Genomic DNA, 21,796 nt, shown 5'->3' with positions numbered 1-21,796 from the left:
TGAAAGTTATGATTTCCTTTTCTGTTGTTAAGTAAAAATTAATAAGGAAGTGTGCATAAAGGGAGGTGATGTTTGCAAATGTAGTATGTCATTTAGGGGATTATGCAAAATCACAAATCTTAAATAATCAATTATCATAAAGTTAATAAAATCAGTTCAAAATTTGCATTTGTCAAGTTAAAGTTAAACACTATTCCCAAGTGGTCAAGAAGCATTATTTTTCTTTTCATCTATTACTTTAGTATAATAGACTGGGCTGGGAAAAAAAAAGGGCTAAACGGGTCAAAAGACCTGTAACTTTGTTGCTTTCTACTTACATTTCTAGTTTTCAGCATTATAATTTAGGCTGTACTTGTGGGTTTTTCCAAACTCCACACCCCACACATCCCCCACTCCCCACCTGATTTGCTCATGAAACATAAATAGGTGCAGAAGATTAACCAGTGAGATAAAAGACAGTCTGCAATTTAATAATGATCTTCTTATTAGTCAACCAGGCAGTTTTGCTGCCATATTTTGGGATAAAATAAAATATCCCTTATCTTAAAAATCCTGGCCTGTTTTAAAAATCTTACAAATCTAACAAAGGCTGTGTTTAACCAGCTGTGAAGGAATTACAGTCTGCTGTAGACCACATACACAATTTATAATCTTGATAAAGAGGTGGATGCAGTTAAATTTTCAGCATTTTAGACTTGATATAAGTTCCTCTTTTAATACCTTGGATTGCTGCAAATGGTTCCATTAATGCTAAAATGTATCAATGACGTGTGCACTTCATGAATCAGGAAGTCCAGTTTTGCCTCCGTGTTAGAAATATTGGTACCTGCCTTTCACTTTAACTTCTGGATTTACATATTTTGGTATTCTAGCATTCCACATTATGTAACTGACAATTATGAACACCTTCCAAGTGCCAGAGTCCGCAGACAAGCAGCCGAGTGCTGAGCAGGGGTTCTTGGTGACCAGGATGCTAAAGGACTAAATTGTGACCTTTTGGGCTCCTGTCTTGCTGGTTTCTTTCATAGTCAGGTTTCGTGCTTTTGTGTCCATTTTGTGTAATTCTGTTCAAACTCTTCTTTATATGCCTTTACTTTGTGTTCCCACTAATATTAATTATTATCAATTAAGCAAGAATTTAGTAGTTCAACACCTGCTTAGAATATAGTATCCCTGTAGAAGAGATGACATGCTTCTGTCAGCTTTACCCATGCACAATGATCATTTATTTTAACTAATGTTAACATTCTATGTGTTTAAATATATTACATGGGCTGTTTTAGACTTATATTTTGATAGTATGTCTTGATATTTCAGAAATTTACATCTCAGATTTAACCTTCCAATATCCAATTTTTCTATTGTATGCAAAAAAAGAAATTTTAATCAAATATACCTGCTTGTTTTTTGTTTTTGTTTTTATTTTTATAATTTTTCTCCAATATTGGTAATTTAAACTATGCCATCTTACAATAATGAGGATACAGGTGGTAGTTCTACATCATGACAATGCTTTTCAAGCAGCAACAGGACCAGAACCTTTCAGTCAGAATTTTGAGATAAAGAATGGAACTTGTATATTAACAGGGCACAGTCCCCACTGCCTACATTTATTTTTAATTCAGGTCATCTAAAATGTTCCTAGGTCAATCCAGAAAGATTGGGTGTCCACTCTCAGCTCCAAAGAGAGGGAGAAAAGGTGTAGCCTAAAGTGATTTGAATCTAAGTTTCTTCCACTTGCATATTCAGAGCCTTATTTTGTCCATCATAGCCATTCTTAATTCATTTATAAGCTTAAAATTAATGTAATTTTGAGCGCATTTTTGACTAAAGGAATCTCTGTAGACATGTCTGGGTTAGCCTTATGTTACACTCTTTTTATCAGACGGAGTACAGTGTTTGGTAGTTTAGCCATTGTTTAGTATTAATTCTAGAATTAATCTGCATATTGTGGTGAATACAGCTGCCTCCCTGCTAAGTCTTTTGTCTTAACAGACTTTGTGTGCCATTGAAAGTCTTGCAAAATGGCACAGTGATACTTTATCCTATAGCGCACAGTAGCAGGAGTTATAGTGACTCAGCTGAACTATAGCATAAACCAGGTCCATCTGCTTTTTTAGTAGCAGCCAACCTCTCTGAATTGCTTGCTGGCAACCAGTAGTATGATATTAAATGAATGACGAGAAGCATGTATATTTGAGAAACTCTGATGAGAGTCAGTTTCTAAAGTTTTGAAATGCCATAGTCTAAAACCAAAGAGCAAAACCGGGAGGGAGGACTAAATGAGAATTTTCAAAAGCTCTTAACTAAAGGACAAGTTGTCACTAGAACCAAGCTGCTGAAAGCATGAAATTATTAAAGAAACAGAATGGCTAACTAGAAAACTTTTAACTGTGAGCTCAAGGCTAAGATTTTTCGAGGTTCTTATCTGTAATCTCAAACATTGTATCAAGCAATGTGCTGGGTTATAAAGTGGAGTATCGTGACATGGCACATAGTGTCTCTTGTGAGACAGGTTCTATCAAAACATAGCAAAATACTAAAGCTACAAAATGGTAATGTGACCTTATGTATTTTTTTTTTTATTTATTTCAAATGTTATCCCAAAAAAATAAAATGTAAAACATGTATAGAAAATTTCCTTGTGATTAGAACTTGTAAGTGATCTATATAGATGGTTAACAGAAAATCTGTTATTTTGGCACAGAAAAAGTAACCAAGGTGTCCCAATTTGCAACAGGAATGATTGAAATATATAGACAAGTGACCTGATCTAGTCTGAATGCAATGCTCAATTAGACATTCATATTGGGTTACTCTTCTGGTCATGGAAGATGCACAGGAGAATAAAACTTGGTAATATCTAGCCTATATTGCAATAATTATTTATAGATTATCTTTATTGAATACGTCTGAACCAGGCTTTTTTATTTTAATTAAAGAAGTAATGTTTAATCTTGCAGTAAGGAAGATGGATAAACCAGGCCCTGCTTGTGGCAAATTTTGGTTTCAGATAAACTTCAGCATGTATTTGGAAGATAAAAGGCAAGACAAGTTGTAAAATCTGATCTAGCCCATAGCTAAAGTGAAAAGCTTAGTTATACTTATACATGAACAAGGCTGGACTGGTCCTACAGTATGATGCCTATATATAGAATAGAGTCACACTACACTACAAAGCACTGGTTTAAGAGTGTCTGGGATCACATCACTGGCTTAAATTCAGGACTAACAGAGTAGCTTGGGGCCTCTGTTATTCCATTGATACAGTTCCATGTCATGTCTGTCATGCTATGCAACCAGAGGCTATGGCATATAAAGAGACCAGTACGATAAAGAGGCACCTGGTTGTCAAAGAGTATTGGATTAGATGTTTAGATGTAAAACAAAAGAAACTGCTAATCAACCATGTTGTAGTTGTATTATTTTGTAACACTCATTGTACTCTACTTCTATTTTGGGCATATCTATAATGCATAAATAAAAGTGTATACTTTCTTTCCTGTTGGTTCTAATACTCTAGCTGCCTGGAGTTATAGATGTAAAAGAAAGGGTGAAATATTTAACTACAATGGCAGTCACCAAGCTGGTAAGAGTAAACATACAAGGGTTTGAAATTGAAGCCTATAGCACCTTGATCAAAGACGAGACTTCTGAGACAAATGCCTGTTAATCAGAGCACTAAGTGACAAAACCCGAGTGTTGACAATATGGTCCTATCATGCAGTTTGAGGCTATACAGTGTCAGTACCTAATGCTGAGTTGGTCAGGCAACCAACTAATGCATCAGCTTTAAAGACCCTGAAGACCAAAATGAGTTGTAAGGGTATCCAGGACTCTCCAAGAGGTGTCTTTTTCCACTGTGATTTAAGGTTTTCCCTCTCGTATTTTGTAACATGTCATGAACATGATAGCTAAAGGGAGTCTGGAGTCACCAGTCACCTCACTTATGGAGGCATGATAATCTCAGTAATTGGTTAAATATTGTTTGATAAATGGTAAATGGTGATGGTTGCCTATTTTGTTGGACATTTTAGTTACCATAGTCATTTATGAATAACTTTGGTGAAGGAAGCATTGAAGTTATATTAAAGAAGGCTTCCATACAGTGCTAGCCTGTCTGAGGAAGGAATTTAGACAATGGAGATTAATGTTTAGGCATCTTCCAGCAGCTTATTGTATGCTGCTAGACACCTGGAGGTGAACTGATAGGACATTGGACAAGCTGTTCTAAGCAGTGATTAGGAATCTTTAAGTATTTGATGCTAGACATTTTGTTGGACATTTAAAGAAGCACCCTGAAGGATTTTTTAAAGGATTTCAAGTTATGGGCCCTAAATTTATGAGGAGTAAAGAATCTTGTTTCTGTGACTGTGGTTTTCTGGTAAGAAGTTCCACCGTGCTAAGACAGCAGAAGTGAGTTACATATGGGTGAAAATGCTAAAGGTGCTAGATATTATTAGGGGTTTCTTTTTATATATTCTTATTATTTTTGATTGGTACACAGGCTCCCTTTCTACAAAAAAACAATATTTAACCAATTACTGAGATTATCATTTGCCTGGGCCACCTGATGGATGTGCCAGAAAGGAGACTCAAATAGTAAACTAAACCTCAGAGACTGAATAACCAGTCAGTATTGATTAAGATCTTTACTGACTGTGAAGTGATTACAATGAAAATTTATCTCTGCAAACATGCAATCAGAATTCAATTCCAGGAATGTTTTGCTCCCTGTCTTTAGGTGAGGTGTTAGTTACTACCTGAATTAGAGGTGCTTGATACCTTGGGGTCTTGTTTATGACTGTGGATGGAGAAGATTAGACTAATAAATTAATGTAGTAGTGCAAGTATAATATTAGATAATTGTGGAGATGTACAGAGGATTCAGAAAGTATTTACCCCCTTCACTTTCTGTACACCTTATTGTGTTGAAGATGTAATTTTAAATTGATAGATTTACAATTTTTGCCCATTTAATATACATTCAGACTCCCATATTCGGAAAGTGTTTTCAGAAAGATTTGAAAATGTATTCAAAATCAAAACTTTAAATCTGTCATTCATGTAAGCATTCAGACCTTTGGTGAAATGCTGAAGCCCTTTTGACAGTAAATGTAGCTTTGAGTCTTCTTGGGCAAGTCTCTGCAAGCTTTGTGCATCTGAATTTGGGCAGTTTTTCAAGTTCTTACAGGCAGATCCTCTCAAGCTCTGTTAGATTTGATGGAAAGCTTCTGTAAACTGCCATCTTAAGGTTTCTCCACAGATTTTCATTGTGGTTTAAGTTTGGGCTTTTTTCCCAAAAACACTCCAGCATTGTCTTGGCTAGATGCTTGAGGTAATTGTCGTGCTGAAATGTGAACATTACTCTAGTCTCAGGTTGCATGTACTCTGGAGCAGGTTTTCTTCAAGGACTTCTCTATATGTGGTGGCATTCATATTTCTCTCAATTCTGATCAGTATCCCTGTTCCTGCTGCTGATAAACAACCCTTAGCATGAAGCATCTGGCACCAAAGGGGTGGTATTAAGCAACTGATGAACAGTTCCAGGTCTTTGCCAGACATAGTGCATGGAATTCTGCCTTAGAGATGGTCATTTCTTGTCTTTTCAGACCAGAGAATCTCTGACATATGCCATTTTCTAAAGAGTGGCTTTCATCTAGCCACTCTACCATAAATCCTTGATTGATGGGGTGATGCTGAGATGGTCCTTCCTATAATTCTCAACAGAGGAGTTTTGGACTGACTAAGGCCATTCTTTACTTGTTGTTCATTTTGACTGAACAACCAACTCTAGGAAGTTGGAAGTAGGGAATTTTCCTAATTATTTAGGCCACTTGGCACATAGGAACACTCAATGCTTTCAAAATGGTTTTATACCCTTGCCTTGATCTGTGCCCCACCATGAGTTTAGGTTGCTTGGACTACATGACTTATTTTTTTTGTCCTGACATGCAGTGTAAATTGTGGGATCTTGTATAGACGGATGTGTGCCTTTCTAAAGTATGTCATATCATTTCAGTTTGCCACAGGAGGATTTCACTTGAGTTCTAGAAACGCATCAAAAATAACTAAAGCAAATAGAACATTTTTGACCACAGTGTGGAGTGACACAGCATAGGGTTTGAATACTTACATGAATGAGAGATATTGGTTTTTGATTTTTAATTATTTTGCAAACTTTTCTAAAAACTTGTCTTTGCTTTGCCATTATGAATTACTGAGAACCCTGGACACACTTGAAGTTGTTGGGGATAAGTGGATGGGGTGGGGGAAACTGGTTGCAGGTCAGGTCAGATTGGGGAGAATGCACTGGTGCAGTGCGTTGCCACACACACCACATGATGAAACAGCTTGAGATCCTGGTTGGCAACCCCCCAGGCAGACATGCGGTCCAGTCCCACCCTCTGACCCTACAGAAATTACCATCTCACTGCCCCAGCCAGGAGATTGATGATCAGAAATGGCAAAATTATCTAATTAAAATTAAATATACAATACAATAAAGTGTTCAGAAAGTGAAGAGGTATGAATAATTTCTGAATATGCTATACAAGCTTTAGCCCTCACATGAAGCTCATAATTTGCTTATCAGTCACCCTTGATCACAAACTTTGGGTGATGAATGAAAGAATTTGACGGAAGTCATGGGTGAATGTTGAAAGTCCTTGTGGTAGACATTAAATGGTTAAATCTTCCTTTTTGTGTATCTGGCAGAACCCGAGATTCATTTCCCTGAAAATAATTTCAAGGATTATCGAATTCTTTTCTGTCCTACATAAACTACTTGTAGTACCACCTTAAATCTCACCAAATAAAAAGGTACAGGAAATGAGATAAAGTGATGGCTTATGTTTGTTGTGACATTTGATATTTCTTTACTTGCCTCCAAGTAGAAGCAGTATTGCCATAATTTTCTTTCATAAAAAAAGTGTCCCGCCTTTTCTGTATTGCCATATAAAGGAACAGCCCTTGGGCTAGATGTAGACAAAAAAGGTAAAAAATCAGCCACTTTGTTTTTGTTTTTTTCCTCTTTATTTTTAAGTAAACATTAATATTCTTGGTTATCCGAAAAAGTACAGTTTACTTTGCACATCTTTAATCCTGATTAGCTGTTATGACTGAAAGTGAAAACAGTGAGGCATCTAATGATTATTATCCTTAATTATGCATTTTTTAATTATTATTATAGATCTGAAATGTAGTCAAGTCCACGATTGGTCAAATAAAATTGCAACAATATTATAATTCTGCAATCATTATATGCATGTGTCATTTATTGTATGAATTTTTGCAGTAATTTATATTGCTCTTTTCCTTTCTAAAATACACACAATCTTTTTTGTTTTAGGTACAGGAAAGAGATAAAGAAATAGAAAGACTTGGACGTGCACTACATGGTGGTCGACCTCATGATGTTATATCATTGGAAGCACGTAATAAAAGCAATGAAAAAATGATAGCACATCTGAATGTACAGGTAATATAGCACTCTTAGACCTGCTTAATTCCAGCGACAGTAATGGAGGATTCATGCTAATCCAATTAGCATTGGGTGCAAAATAGGAAACAGCTGTCTGCACGGCTAACTCACACTCTCTCTAGGGGCAGTTTGGAATTGCCAGTTAATCTGTACATCTTTAATGGTATGGATAGAAAAACAAAGTTCACAGAGGAAAAACACACAGAGCAAAAAAAAAAAATACAAATTCAAATGTTTCTTGTTTACCTCCTAAGCATCATCAACGTTATGATCATCAATGGTGTGAAGGTCTTTATCTTAATTTACCCTGGTTGGCAATTTACCCCATACATCTTTTTCCTACAATTTTTGCAGTCTTATGTTCTTTAGGGTGAGAACCATTCTTCTCATGTCATGTGAATCTTCCAACCACATTTTCTTTGTCCTCCTTTTGCGCCTTATTGCCTCTACCTCCATCACAGTGTACCTATCTATCCGTTCATTCTCCACTTGCTCAAAACATCTTTGTCCATTTCTTCTCTGCTGAGCACCTATAGCCTCCACGTTGGCTTTTTCTCTCAGCTCAATACTTGTCTTTCTCTGACACACCTGATTTATTTATTCTTTTTTTCCTTTTCTGCCTTCTTCGACCACATTTCAATCCCATACTTCATACTAGTCCACCCATAGGTTTCATAAACTTGCCAGAGAGGCTCCTTTCCAAGTCAAAATGAAGGACATTTCCTGGAATTTCTTCTATGTGCCTCTCACCCTTGTTGTTACTGTTGCTACTACACCTTATTCTTCACTTATGTCACCTGAGTATCAGAACTTCTCTGCTTTCTCCACAGCAACTTAATTTCTGATATCTAATTCTACATTTACTACATCAATGTCACACTCTTTTTACAAACAATTGTCACACTCGCTGCCACCTCTAGCAACACAGTCAAAAACATTTTTCAAGTCTACACATGAGCAATGTATTTTTTCCCATCAAGTGATGCTTTTCCTGCATTTTTCTGGCAACAGTGACTCAGTTGTTACCTACAAAGACATGAAAACCATAGCACATTTCATTAAACTTTACCTAATCCTTTATTCTTTTCCCTAGTACTCTTTCAACCACCTTCATTGCCTACTGCATAAACTTGATCCCTTGACATGACCCGCACTTTAGTGGATCACCCTTTCTTTTGCGGACTGAAATGAACACAAAATTTTCCAATTTTCAAGAATCTCCTTGAGAACCCTTTCTCAGTCTTCAATATTTTGGGCAGCATTCCATTTGTGTCCATTTTTTTTAACCTGTTGTCTTCTTTTTTGGTGCCTTTTCAAATTTCTCTGTTGAAAACATTCGGCTAGGTTGTTTTTTTTCACCACAAATGTCATTCTCCCACTCATTCTCCTTATTCTTCAGTTTTTTTTTTTCAAGTACTTCTTTCAGGTACAGCCTTAATTCCATTACTAAATCATGATGTTCTCTTCAACACTTCTCAAGTTATTTACACATACTACATCTAGTCTTTCTTTCTCCATTTGCTTTGTGATCCTGAACACATTCCTCTTCTTCGTTTTGTAACTCATTTCTAAACTTTTACAGTATCAGTGCTCTGTTTTAGTTTTGTTTGTGCTTTAAACAAATAGATATAAAATTAATTTCAGTCAAATTTAAGTCTTAAAAAATGTTGCATAATGGTAGCTAATCTGAGCAAGGGATGTGTCCAGTGATTGACGAGTAGTTTTATGTTTTTAATATTTTACAGCATTATTTATCATTATTAGACTTCATGTACTGCTTCCAGTAAGTTTGACATTTCAGACTTTCCATTGTATTAGAGGAAAAAAGTATTTTTTTTTTTTTTTTTTTTTGGGGTGATAGACTGCAATTGCAGTGTTCTGGACTAGATCCACACTCAAAAAGCAATCTTTAATGAACAAATAACACTTTGTGTAAAATTGCAATACAGTATATATTTCATTTCAGCAGTCTTCCTCAATCAAAAATGTATTCCAATATCTTATTGCAAAATTATGCATCTGATTCATAATCCCAGATTCGGCAGTTCTTCCATGCCAGCACAGCACTCCTGACTTTATACTGCCACAATACAACATATTTTTTTTAATTTTTTTTTTTATTTAGCACATATTCATTCTTTCAGTTTTTCAACATGCATAACTTGAAACATCTTAGATATATACTGGCCCTTTCTACAATATTATACATTTTAAATTGCATATGTGTGTGTTTTTCCCCCCAGATTGAATTCCTTCAAAAATCTAACCATGAGCTAGAAAAACGCATTCAGGAGCTCCAAGAGAAAAAGCATAATTCCACCAGTGAAATTGCAAATTTAAGTGCAAAAAATGAAGAATTATGCCAAGAACTTACTGAGATAGATCAGCTTGCACAACAATTAGAAAGAGACAAAAACATTGTTCTGGAAGCAGCTGATAAGGAGCTTGAAGAAGCAAAGGTATAATACGGTAGTCTGTCTAAACACTGACAGACCCAGTTATTGTGGACATGTGACTTTTAGATAATTTTTAAACGTATAACTCATTTGTGTGACTTTCCCCTTTCAGAATCACAATAAGGAATTATCTGGATGTTTTTGAAAAGGTTTTGTGTATTTTACAAGGATAAAAATATAATGTGTGTTAAAAGAAGCTTCGAGACAAATGTCTGTTTTATTATGCTTTCAAATGTGGGCTTATTTATTTATTTTTAATTCATACTTGCTTGCGTCTGGTGTGTGGAGCAGCTCCATGGATGATGTCCAGGTTCAGTACTCGTAATCCTACTATTGAAAGGTCGCCCATTTTACCATGTCACCTAAAAGCCAAACTTATGACAAAATAACCAACACAACAACACATGATAAATTTATACTTGTATTAAAATAATTATTATGATACAAGTCTACAGTCTGCCTTTACTAGGATGCTACTGATAAAGGTGGATAGACTTCAACACAACGGTTAAGTGTTCTTGATGCTCCAGCCATTATGTATTCTGGATTCTGACATAGTGTGTAGTAGGCATTTGTAGCATAGAATGTTATGGAAGGCTGCAATTCAAAACTCCCAAGTGAAATATTGATAGATTATTAATCCCAAGGGAAATTCAAGTACTAGTAGCCAACTATTATACCAAGTTAGATACAAACATGTAAGGTGACCGGTGCCACATAATATTAAAGTAAAATAAAATAAAGTGACCTGGCATATGCTGATGGGGTAGCATGTTTAAAGTGACACATTATGTAAAAAGGTTGTACAGTATTGACCAATTAGTGAGATATCAGATGTAGTGCATAGCTAATATAGCTTTTAAACAGAGAAGGAGCATCAGGCCCAGAACTCAACCACCCCCCACCCCTATTGGGAAGCATTAAGGAGTGTAATGGCTATGGTGACAAAAAATCTTTTGTATCTCTCTGTATTGCAGTTCTGAGATAGCAGCCTACAATTAAACAAACTCCTCTGCTTAATTATTGTGGTCCATAGTGGGTGATGTTCATTGTCTGTAATAGATAGCAGCTTATATGGTGTGATATTACATTCTTATTGTTATTATATTATTATTATTATTAAATATTATGTGTTCTCCATTTTCTTTCTTTTTCACAATAACCCTTTTGTTTTCTTTGCTTTAATATGGTATTTACATTTTTTGACAAAACTAAACTAAAATTTAAATTGCAAGTCTACAAACTTTTAAAATCACTTTAGTACATCTCCAAGCTAGACAGGCATGTTGGAAGTATTTGTCAGAATTCTACATTGTAGTTGACTTGGTGAATGAAAATGACGCAAAAAATTGGTAATATATCTATTTACAGAAAGAAATTCAGAGACAGCACAGAGAATTGGAAGATTATGAAGATATTGTTTCAAAGATTAAAATGGTAAGTTGATATTATTCCTTTGTGAGCAATAAATTATATAAGTAAACATTAAGCTAACTGTTAAGTTTTGGTTTGCTTTATGACAAACAATTAAGACAAGTCAGGAAGAAATGAGTAAGTAATGAATTTGTGGCTGGGGACACGTGTTATACACTCAAAGCAAATGTTAATTAATACTGAGACTCTGAAGAAAGTAAGTGAGTGGGGGATAAAAAAAAGAAAACCATGGTTCACGAAACATAAACATGGTTTTAGGTAGAGGATATTTGTAAAAAGTAGCTGCAATGCAACTGTTCCTACTTTTAAAATGAGTTATTCCTGGGGGGGGGGGGGGGGAGCATTTTTTGGTGGGGAAAAAAAACTATGCCTCAGTCTCAATCCAAAGCAAACATAAGGATGTTCATACTAGAGTGCAAAACACTAGTTCACAATTTGCTGTGTGGCTTAAAGGTCAAACAATCAAATTGGTGGATTCTTTAAGATTTTTAGAGATTCATGTTGATGGCACTGTGACTTCCAAATTCTTTTACTTGGGACTAGCAGGACCAGGACATCTAGTAGTTGGGGACCAAGTACCAATGAATCTTTATAGGAGTCCAAAAACACCAATGGGGTTGTACAAAAAGTGATTTTTACCATACCACAATAAAAAAATGGTCCAAAACATACTTAAAGAACTTGGAATAAATACAGTGGTGTGAAAAACTATTTGCCCCCTTCCTGATTTCTTATTCTTTTGCATGTTTGTCACACAAAATGTTTCTGATCATCAAACACATTTAACCATTAGTCAAATATAACACAAGTAAACACAAAATGCAGTTTTTAAATGATGGTTTTTATTATTTAGGGAGAAAAAAAATCCAAACCTACATGGCCCTGTGTGAAAAAGTAATTGTCCCTTGTTAAAAAATAACCTAACTGTGGTGTATCACACCTGAGTTCAATTTCCGTAGCCACCCCCAGGCCTGATTACTGCCACACCTGTTTCAATCAAGAAATCACTTAAATAGGAGCTGCCTGACACAGAGAAGTAGACCAAAAGCACCTCAAAAGCTAGACATCATGCCAAGATCCAAAGAAATTCAGGAACAAATGAGAACAGCAGTAATTGAGATCTATCAGTCTGGTAAAGGTTATAAAGCCATTTCTAAAGCTTTGGGACTCCAGCGAACCACAGTGAGAGCCATTATCCACAAATGGCAAAAACATGGAACAGTGGTGAACCTTCCCAGGAGTGGCCGGCCGACCAAAATTACCCCAAGAGCGCAGAGACGACTCATCCGAGAGGTCACAAAAGACCCCAGGACAACGTCTAAAGAACTGCAGGCCTCACTTGCCTCAATTAAGGTCAGTGTTCACGACTCCACCATAAGAAAGAGACTGGGCAAAAACGGCCTGCATGGCAGATTTCCAAGACGCAAACCACTGTTAAGCAAAAAGAACATTAGGGCTCGTCTCAATTTTGCTAAGAAACATCTCAATGATTGCCAAGACTTTTGGGAAAATACCTTGTGGACTGATGAGACAAAAGTTGAACTTTTTGGAAGGCAAATGTCCCGTTACATCTGGCGTAAAAGGAACACAGCATTTCAGACAAAGAACATCATACCAACAGTAAAATATGGTGGTGGTAGTGTGATGGTCTGGGGTTGTTTTGCTGCTTCAGGACCTGGAAGGCTTGCTGTGATAGATGGAACCATGAATTCTACTGTCTACCAAAAAATCCTGAAGGAGAATGTCCGGCCATCTGTTCGTCAACTCAAGCTGAAGCGATCTTGGGTGCTGCAACAGGACAATGACCCAAAACACACCAGCAAATCCACCTGTGAATGGCTGAAGAAAAACAAAATGAAGACTTTGGAGTGGCCTAGTCAAAGTCCTGACCTGAATCCAATTGAGATGCTATGGCATGACCTTAAAAAGGCAGTTCATGCTAGAAAACCCTCAAATAAAACTGAATTACAACAATTTTGCAAAGATGAGTGGGCCAAAATTCCTCCAGAGCGCTGTAAAATACTCATTGCAAGTTATCGCAAACGCTTGATTGCAGTTATTGCTGCTAAGGGTGGCCCAACCAGTTATTAGGTTCAGGGGGCAATTACTTTTTCACATAGGGCCATGTAGGTTTGGATTTTTTTTTCTCCCTAAATAATAAAAACCACCATTTACAAACTGCATTTTGTGTTTACTTGTGTTATATTTGACTAATGGTTAAATGTGTTTGATGATCAGAAACATTTTGTGTGACAAACATGCAAAAGAATAAGAAATCAGGAAGGGGGCAAATAGTTTTTCACACCACTGTATATACATACCGGGGACAAAAAACAAAATGAGAGCAAAAAAATAGTCATCCTTTCAAATGGCTTTTCTACTGTTTTTTATCTCCACACTCTGAGTACAACTCCTTTTCATTTCACGTAAACAAATAACAATATCTCATTTACACCTGTGTGTCTTACAATATTAAAGTAAGGCTCCTGCACAACTGCAACCTCACATGCACACCCATATCCAACCAGGTGCACACAAAACGCTGCACAGGGTAGAACTGCCCAGCATGCTGTCCCACTGCACTCCCTCGTCGTGTGGATTTCCAGGTCATCAGCCACAGTGCGGTACACACACAACCCATCATAGCTGTTTGATTTACCCTGTGTCAAGGTTGTAGTGCATCAGATATCAATCCCAGTTCGAGGGCCCTTCGAACTGTGATGCATGAGCCACCATTACAGTCCAATCTATAGGATGCTGGATCTAGCCACCGCAGATGCTAGCACCCTTCCATGCGAACCCAGGGGAAAAAAGCTCAAAAAACATCCTGGTAAGTTAAAAGCAAGAAACATTTTCTTTGTCTTAGTTCCTCATACACATGTTACTGTGTACCCTACATAAACGGGGAAACCTTTAAAAGGCTCTTTTCCAGCTGATAAAAAACCTACATCACTAGATGCTTGTACATTTTTACACAGCAATAATAGTGACATGCTAACACTCTGTATTGCAACAGGATATGGTAAAATTACTATGCAAAACGGAAAGAGGCTGGAGAGAGTGGTGAAGACTGTGAAGGAAATGATATACTGTATTTTGCAGGGTAGTATGGACTATAGGAGAATGAAATTATATATTTTTTGTATTGTTTGTAGGAACTTTCTGGGTGCCAGCAAGAAAATAGTAAACTGCAGAATGATCTTCTTGAAAGCAAAGAACAAAACCAGAAGATTGAATGTTTGTTGAATCAATTTGAACAGGAAAAGCAAAGGCTAATGGACAAAGTGGAAAATCTTTCTGTATCTGGTAAAAGAAAAGACCCCTTTCTGTTCATAAAATAGTTACACTCATAAGTTGTTTATTCTCCCTTTTTGAAAAATAGCCACGCATCCGTGGAGATGGATTTTTAAAGCTCAAATTACTACTAGGGTCTTCTGAGAATGATGTTAAATTAATACATATTTTGCTATATCATATTAGTTGGTATTAGTGGATAAAGGGTGAAAACCTTTACAGTAATTGCTAAATCCTGAAGCATTGCAGAGAATAAGTATCTATCATACTGTAGTAACTATAAAGAAGCTGAACAGAAACAAAGTGGGGTAGTGACATGAGTGTGCATTCAGGCCCAGACAATTGTGAAGCAGCTTTGTATGTGCTTAAGCACAACACATGTACTCTCTAATTTACAATTCACGTTGTATGGATTAGTAATTGCCAGGGAGCTTATAGGTCAGTCATGCAGTCAGCTAGTACATGTAACTGCATTCAGTTATGAAAACAATGTACTTCACAAACCTGAACATTTCAGATAATCACTCGCAATTTGGGAGTTTACAAATTAGTAGACTTTTCAACTTTTTACAAACCATAATGTTCAATTACAGCAGGATTTTCACATGTAAGTTGCTTCATTTACAGAAATTAGATATACTGATCATTCAAGGGTATCCTCAAGCTCAGACACTGGAAAACTGCAGTGGCCTCAGGTTTTCTTTCTAGCCACTTCCCTAATTAGCAACCAATTACTACTTATAATGGAACATACTACTTTGACCTTTAATTTGAATTGAATTTTCAAGCTTCATAATCTTTAACTTTTTTTTTCCCCTTAACCAGCAACCAAACAGTATTGAGCAGTATCAGCAAAATTTGGCAAAGAGTTTGCAGCGAATATGCTGTGTTCACTGGTGACCTTGTTTGCCAAATTTTCCTGAAAATTTGCTGTGTGGCTGGTCTAGACAAACCTTTTTTTCCCATGTTCCATGTATTGTTTTGCATGGCCAGTATGACATCACAGATCTTTCATGCCTGTCGCTAGTTTCGCAAGACCAGTTGTGAGATAGATATATATATATATAATACAGTATAAGGTCACAAATACATAAGGGGGGAAAAAATGTTGGTTTAGCTACAGAGATGCACTGAAACAACCCCCATCCACCATATCACTTGACAATGCTGTGTGATGGTTTTCTGTCCCTTACTGCACTCTTTTCTTCCATTTGCTGTCATTTCAGTCCACAGGGCTCTTCAATTTATATGGGTCATCAGCAAATTTGAAAAGGTAAAGTGTCCCAAATCCACAAAGGTTGAAAAACACTGACAGATTGCCGTACCGCTTGCTTTTTAAAAAACATAAAAATAACTAAATAAATAACTTAAAGTATTATGGCTACGTCTATTGAATATACTCTATAACACTGACCCCGGTGCTGGCAGAAGCACTACATGGCTAATTATGCATGTTAATTAGCCAAGTTCTCGGCAACATTTCAAAACAAGCCTTAAAGGGGCCCTCCCCCGCCTTTATCATAAAACACAGTATACGCTTTGAAATAATATGAACAAAGATGTATTACTGTTTACAAGATGTTTCTTTATTCTTAATGGAAGAAGTGCAAAGCATCTACACAGATACATGAGAAACAAAAAAAGATGTTCCTGTTGTGCCTGGAGCTGCAACTTCAAACGGTGAAAGGAACCAAGATGGGAACACTGAGCATAATGATCTATATTTTAATTCTTATTGCTGGTTTGTGGCTATTTGTATTTTATTAGTGATATTCATCTGTCTGTCTTTTTTTGTTCAAGGCATGGTAGTGCAGTGATTAGCACTACTGCCACACAACTCAGATAACATATTCAGACACAATAATCGGTCTAGCATAGTTGGCAGACTTTTTTTTGTAGTCCCCAGGGTCATTTAAAAAGGCTATTTGCACCATTATAATCTACTCAAAACTAGTTCAGTTCCTCCTTGCTCATTGACTTCAATGCATTTCACGGAGGTCAGAAAAGTTTTCAAACATTTCTGTGATTTCACCAACTCCAGGCAAAGCAAATTCGGAGCGGTTCGCCTATCACTAGTAATGAGATATAAAACAACCCAATAAATGGCCAACTGACTTGGGCATCTGGAAACACCACTGTTTTGACTCCAACCAATTTCTTGTTTAGCTGCTACTGAAGCACAATTAATCATTTTTAGTACAGTTAATGAATTGTTAGTACTGTTATTCTAACACACAAGACATCTCAGCAGCTATTGATTTTTTTTTTGTGTGTGTGTGTGTGTGTACATTATCCAAGTGTTTTGTGTGCTAGAACAAATCAGTGTTTCTCAGACCTTTAATTATTAAAACAAATATTAAAAAAAGAAAAAAGGTAATGTTTTATTGAAACAAATATTGCACAAGTGTTTATCTGTTGATTCACTTAGAATGTCTTTGACAGCTGGTTAAAGAAAATTGAAATAGTTAAAATTCAATCAATACAAATCAAGGCAATACCAGATGTTCCATTAGCATTAATAATTTGTTACTAACAAAGAATGAGGCCTGAACAAAAATCTAAAGACACTGTGGCCCTCCAGCATCTCTATTTGACCACCTATTCTGTGTGAATTAGAGGAGTAGAGATTCCTTTCCCATCTAGGAGTGGTAGGGTAGCTGTTAAAGGAGGAGCCATAAAAGGTCACAAAATGCATTTTGCTTGAGTGAACTGGTTGAAGCATATATAAAAAATTCCATTGGGCACAGATCATCTGCTTTATGCTTTAAATTTACTGTAAGTGTTATTATAGAGGGTGGCGCAGTGGTAGCACTGCAGCGTCGCAGTTAGGAGGCCTGGGTTCACTTCCCGGGTCCTCCCTGCATGGAGTTTGCATGTTCTCCCCGTGTCTGCATGGGTTTCCTCCGGGTGCTCTGGTTTCCTCCCACAGTCCAAAGACATGCAGGTTAGGTGCACTGGCGATTCTAAATTGTCCCTGTTGTGTGGGTGTGTGTGTGCGTGCGTATGCCCTGTGGTGGGCTGGTGCCCTGCCAAGGGATTTGTTCCTGCCTTGTGCCCTGTGTTGGCTGGGATTGGCTCCAGCAGAACCCCATGACCCTGTGTTAGTATATAGCGGGTTGGATAATGACTGACTGACAGTTATTAGAGAAGTCAAATTCTAATTCATAAATAAACTTTATCACCGTAATTCTAACAAAAAAAAAAAACATTTCAATCAGTTGAGGACTGGACCAATAAGTGTAAAATGTGAAAAGTTCCAGGCTGCAAGAAATAATGTGGCTGAATTAATATTACATTATTTAACCAATTTTTCATTGGTTGGAACATTAGTTGTTCTTGAATTGTTACATGAAAGACATGTTCGATAAAAGTGTTGGCAGAATATTGTTAATTATCCCATTCATTTTTAAAACCAGTTTGATCCATCAGATGTTTACCTTTAGAGCTGGAGCGTATTAGAACAGTTTTTGAATTGGAATGCAGAAAGCAACTGTTTGCTTTTTGCAAGTCCCTCACAAGGAATCCACATACATAAAATCAGTTATAGGGCAATAGTTTAGAGAGATGTCAATTAATTTCTACATCTTTTTCATGTATGAGGAATCGGTAATATCCTTGAAAAATGCATTCCACAATTATAGTGATGTAGCTGTAAATCAAATCCAGCCCTGAAAAGTTGATGCAGGAATATTCCCTGTGGTGCCACCAAGTTTAGAATTTATTTGTTCCCTGGTGGAAGTTTAGTTTTTTACAGAAGCTCTTTAAATAGATATGTACCTATACTGTATATAATATTATACATCAGAATGACTCAAAAGGAAGAACATTAAAAAGAAAAAAACTTCTGACTTGGCAGTAACAATCACGATGAGGCTTAATCGCTGTTGGTATAAAGGAAACCCAGTAGTGTTTTGATGAACTTCTGCTGAATAATTTATTGGCTGTATGTACTCAGTGTTGGTGTGTCAGAGAGAGGATGTGCAGCATTATTAATAATGACACTAAGTTTTGTTTTAGTTTTCTCCTTTGCTACTACCTCCAGGGGATCCAGAGCCTGTGTCTCATAATTGAGCCTGCCCTTCTAATTAGCTTGTTGACTGAGAAGGTGGAGGAAAGGTCCTAAATTTAAATCTGGAAGGAAGCTGATATGTGACATATGCGATAAAAATTGAAAAAAATGAATATATACTTTTATTTTGTCGTATGCATTAATTTGAATTTTTCTGCACACATAATTACCGGTATCTTTTAAGTTGCTGGCCTGCTCTATTAGTAGCTATTCAAAAACAAATACCCAATGTAGGTTATTAGATAATTGAATCAAGTCAAAATGTGTCATATTGGCTATGTCTTTGTTAATGAATGATGCCATGGCTATTTTAGCCATCTTTGCCATTTAAGAGAACGCTTCACAGATCACTTTGTTTATTGTGACTGATTGCAAAATTGCATGTTATACACCATAGGTCCCCAAAGTGGGCGGTACTGAAGCCTTCTAGGGGGGCGATAGTGGGTTCAGAAGCATTTGGGGGTGTTCAGGCATTCTAGGGGTCGGTGGCTCCTTATAGAAGAAATTAATAATATATGTTTAAAAATTATTTTCGTGATTTTACAATTTGAATAATCATTTAAAATTTTAATTCATCTTATGCCTGTCTTACACGATCAATTTTTTCATTAATTTTCTATTTCAATTATTTATTCATTTGAAAATTGACCATGTCTGACAGAAATATGTCAATTTTCTATGTCAATGAGAAAATAGAGCATGTATATATGTGTGTATAATATGTTATGTTTATAATAGCAAATATATTTGTTATATTTAATTCCAATAATATATATAAAATCACTTTTCTAATTGATTTGTACAAAAATAAACCCAGTTTTATATAATTTTAATATTGCGAGTAAAAATAGTAATGGCAAGAAAGAAATAAAATCATAAATTTTAGTTAGCCTAGTTAGTACCAACTTATATTGCTAACTAGAGGGAAAAGACAAAGCAAATATTATTCGAAACTTCTTATACTGTGTTCTGTGGTTATGTTTTGTGGGTTTGGTGTTTATATCTTGTGTAATTATTTTATTAATTATTATTTATAATCGGACAATGTTGTGGTCAGACAAACAAAATGCTCTTGCGTGCAAAATTTAAAAAAACTAAACGTATCATACAGGATATTTTAACTTCAATTTTTTATATACTTAAAAAAAATAATAATAATTTTTTGCTATTGTAAAAGTTGATCTTGTCATACAGGCTTTAGTCTATCAGTGCAGCAGACGAGCCTTAACCAGTAGTATGTTGGACAACTATTACGTAGGTAATTCACACAATTCAGCATGTTTTGACAGGAATATGGGTGCCTGCAGTGACTTGTTCACAGCACGAGTACGATGGTATCACAAACAAGTCAATGCATGCAAGTCGATTCGGGCTGGATTTCAAATCAATAAATACCAGTGTTTTAGGAATAAGTTTCATTATTTTTGTGTGATTTGCTAACAATCATTAGTTGAAAGTGTTATAGATAAGTGGAGTCAGGCAAAGTGTAAATTAAATCTTTTATTTTGTGAATATTGTTGCAAATTTTATTATGTCTGAATCTAAGAAGAAATGTTGACAGTACAGTATTGAGTATTTGAAATATGGCTTTATTCAGTCTCCTACAAACTAATTATTACCTACAAGTAAGCCCGTGATTCGCTAGCGAATCGGAAATCCAAGAATGGCAATCAGTGTCTGTTCCGTCCGATATCTGGATGGATGACATATCATGGAGGGTGGGTGCATCTGGGGAAATGTCATTTAATTACATACGCATATCTGTAGTAAAGCGGTCTCGTTTTGTGGAGACGTGAGTCCGTTGCCTTTGCTGACACCGACTGCTGGCAGAGTGGAGCACAGCAGGTTCAGCCCTGCGTCCATATCTGGTTTACGCCGTGTAGTTTGGACGTCTGGAGATTCCGTACTGTAACACTGTAATGTGATTCACATATGCGCTGAATCCTCTCGTTTTTGTTTTCTCTGTGGCAGGCTCGTTGCAGTGCGCGTGCGCCTCGATGCACCCAGCGCCCTGCTTCCATATCTGGTTTACAACCTTCGGTTAGTAATATGGATAATATGGATGTGCTTTATTTGCCAATATGTATTTCCAAATGCAATGAAGCCTTCTAGGCTACAAGAGCATTTGACTAGAATGCATGCTGACAAAAAGGATAAAGATTTGTCCTATTTTCAAGTGCTAGAAGATGAATATTTAAACGTCCAACTATATCAAAACTTTTTGCGTCGTCCACTAAACAAGATAATGACTGATTACAAGCTTCTTATAATATTTCATTATTAATCACAAAAGCGGGAAAACCACACACAATTGGTGAGGAATTAATCTTGCCAGCAGTAAAAGAAGTAATAAACACTGTGCTTCATAAGCCAGCATCAGATATCATCAGGAAAATTCCTTTGGGCAATAATTCAGTGCAAAGAAGAATCGATGAAGTGGCTGAAGACGTTGAAAAATCATTGTGCGATTATTTGAAGACATGCCAATTTTCTATTCAACTTGATGAATCAACTCTCCCAAATATTGTTGAACTACTCTTATCATAAGTATGATTCATAAAAGAAGAAAAGGTTTGTCAAGAATTATTATTTGCTAAAAATTTGGAAGCGGATACAAAGGGAGAATCTATATTTAATACCATGAATATGTTTTTTCAAGAGAAAGACAATCCTATTCGTAATATTTTGTCTGCTGCTGTTGATGGTGCTCCAGCAATGGCAGGGCGCCACAAGGGTTTCATAGCGCATTTGAAACAAGCAATACCAAATGTACTCGCTATACATTGTGTTCCTTATCGTCAATATTTGGTTGGGAAGAGTTTAAGTGAACGCCTGCATATGTCACTCCATTACGTTATTAGAGCAGTCAACAAGATTAGAAGCAATTCATTGAGTGACAGATTGTTTAGCCAACTTTGTAGTGAAAACAGTGAAGATTTCAATCGTCTGCTGCTTCACACAGAAGTTCGTTGGCTTTGAAAAGGTATTTGTCTGAATCGATTTTACAGTTTGTTTGATTCAGTACTAGAGTTCCTAGAAAACAGAGACGACAGATTGAGG

The 21,796-nt window shown here is 36.3% G+C and overlaps 1 protein-coding gene across 2 annotated transcripts in view; it reads left to right on the top strand.

The window, feature by feature from the left end:
- cep135 (centrosomal protein 135) overlaps positions 1 to 21,796 on the top strand; it is an 89,178-nt gene that overhangs the window by 23,865 nt on the left and 43,517 nt on the right. For both annotated transcript variants that reach the window (XM_051927804.1, XM_028802254.2), the window contains exons 7-10: positions 7,352 to 7,480; positions 9,727 to 9,942; positions 11,311 to 11,376; positions 14,529 to 14,679. In XM_051927804.1, coding sequence (XP_051783764.1) covers positions 7,352 to 7,480; positions 9,727 to 9,942; positions 11,311 to 11,376; positions 14,529 to 14,679 — 562 coding nt within the window. The remainder of the gene's footprint in view (positions 1 to 7,351; positions 7,481 to 9,726; positions 9,943 to 11,310; positions 11,377 to 14,528; positions 14,680 to 21,796) is intronic.

The sequence above is a fragment of the Erpetoichthys calabaricus genome, chromosome 5 (genome assembly GCF_900747795.2).
Source record: "Erpetoichthys calabaricus chromosome 5, fErpCal1.3, whole genome shotgun sequence".
In the NCBI taxonomy this organism is placed as follows: Eukaryota; Metazoa; Chordata; class Cladistia; order Polypteriformes; family Polypteridae; genus Erpetoichthys; species Erpetoichthys calabaricus.
The sequence above is the reverse complement of the archived record's forward strand: the minus strand, read 5'-3'. Positions and strand labels throughout refer to the sequence as shown.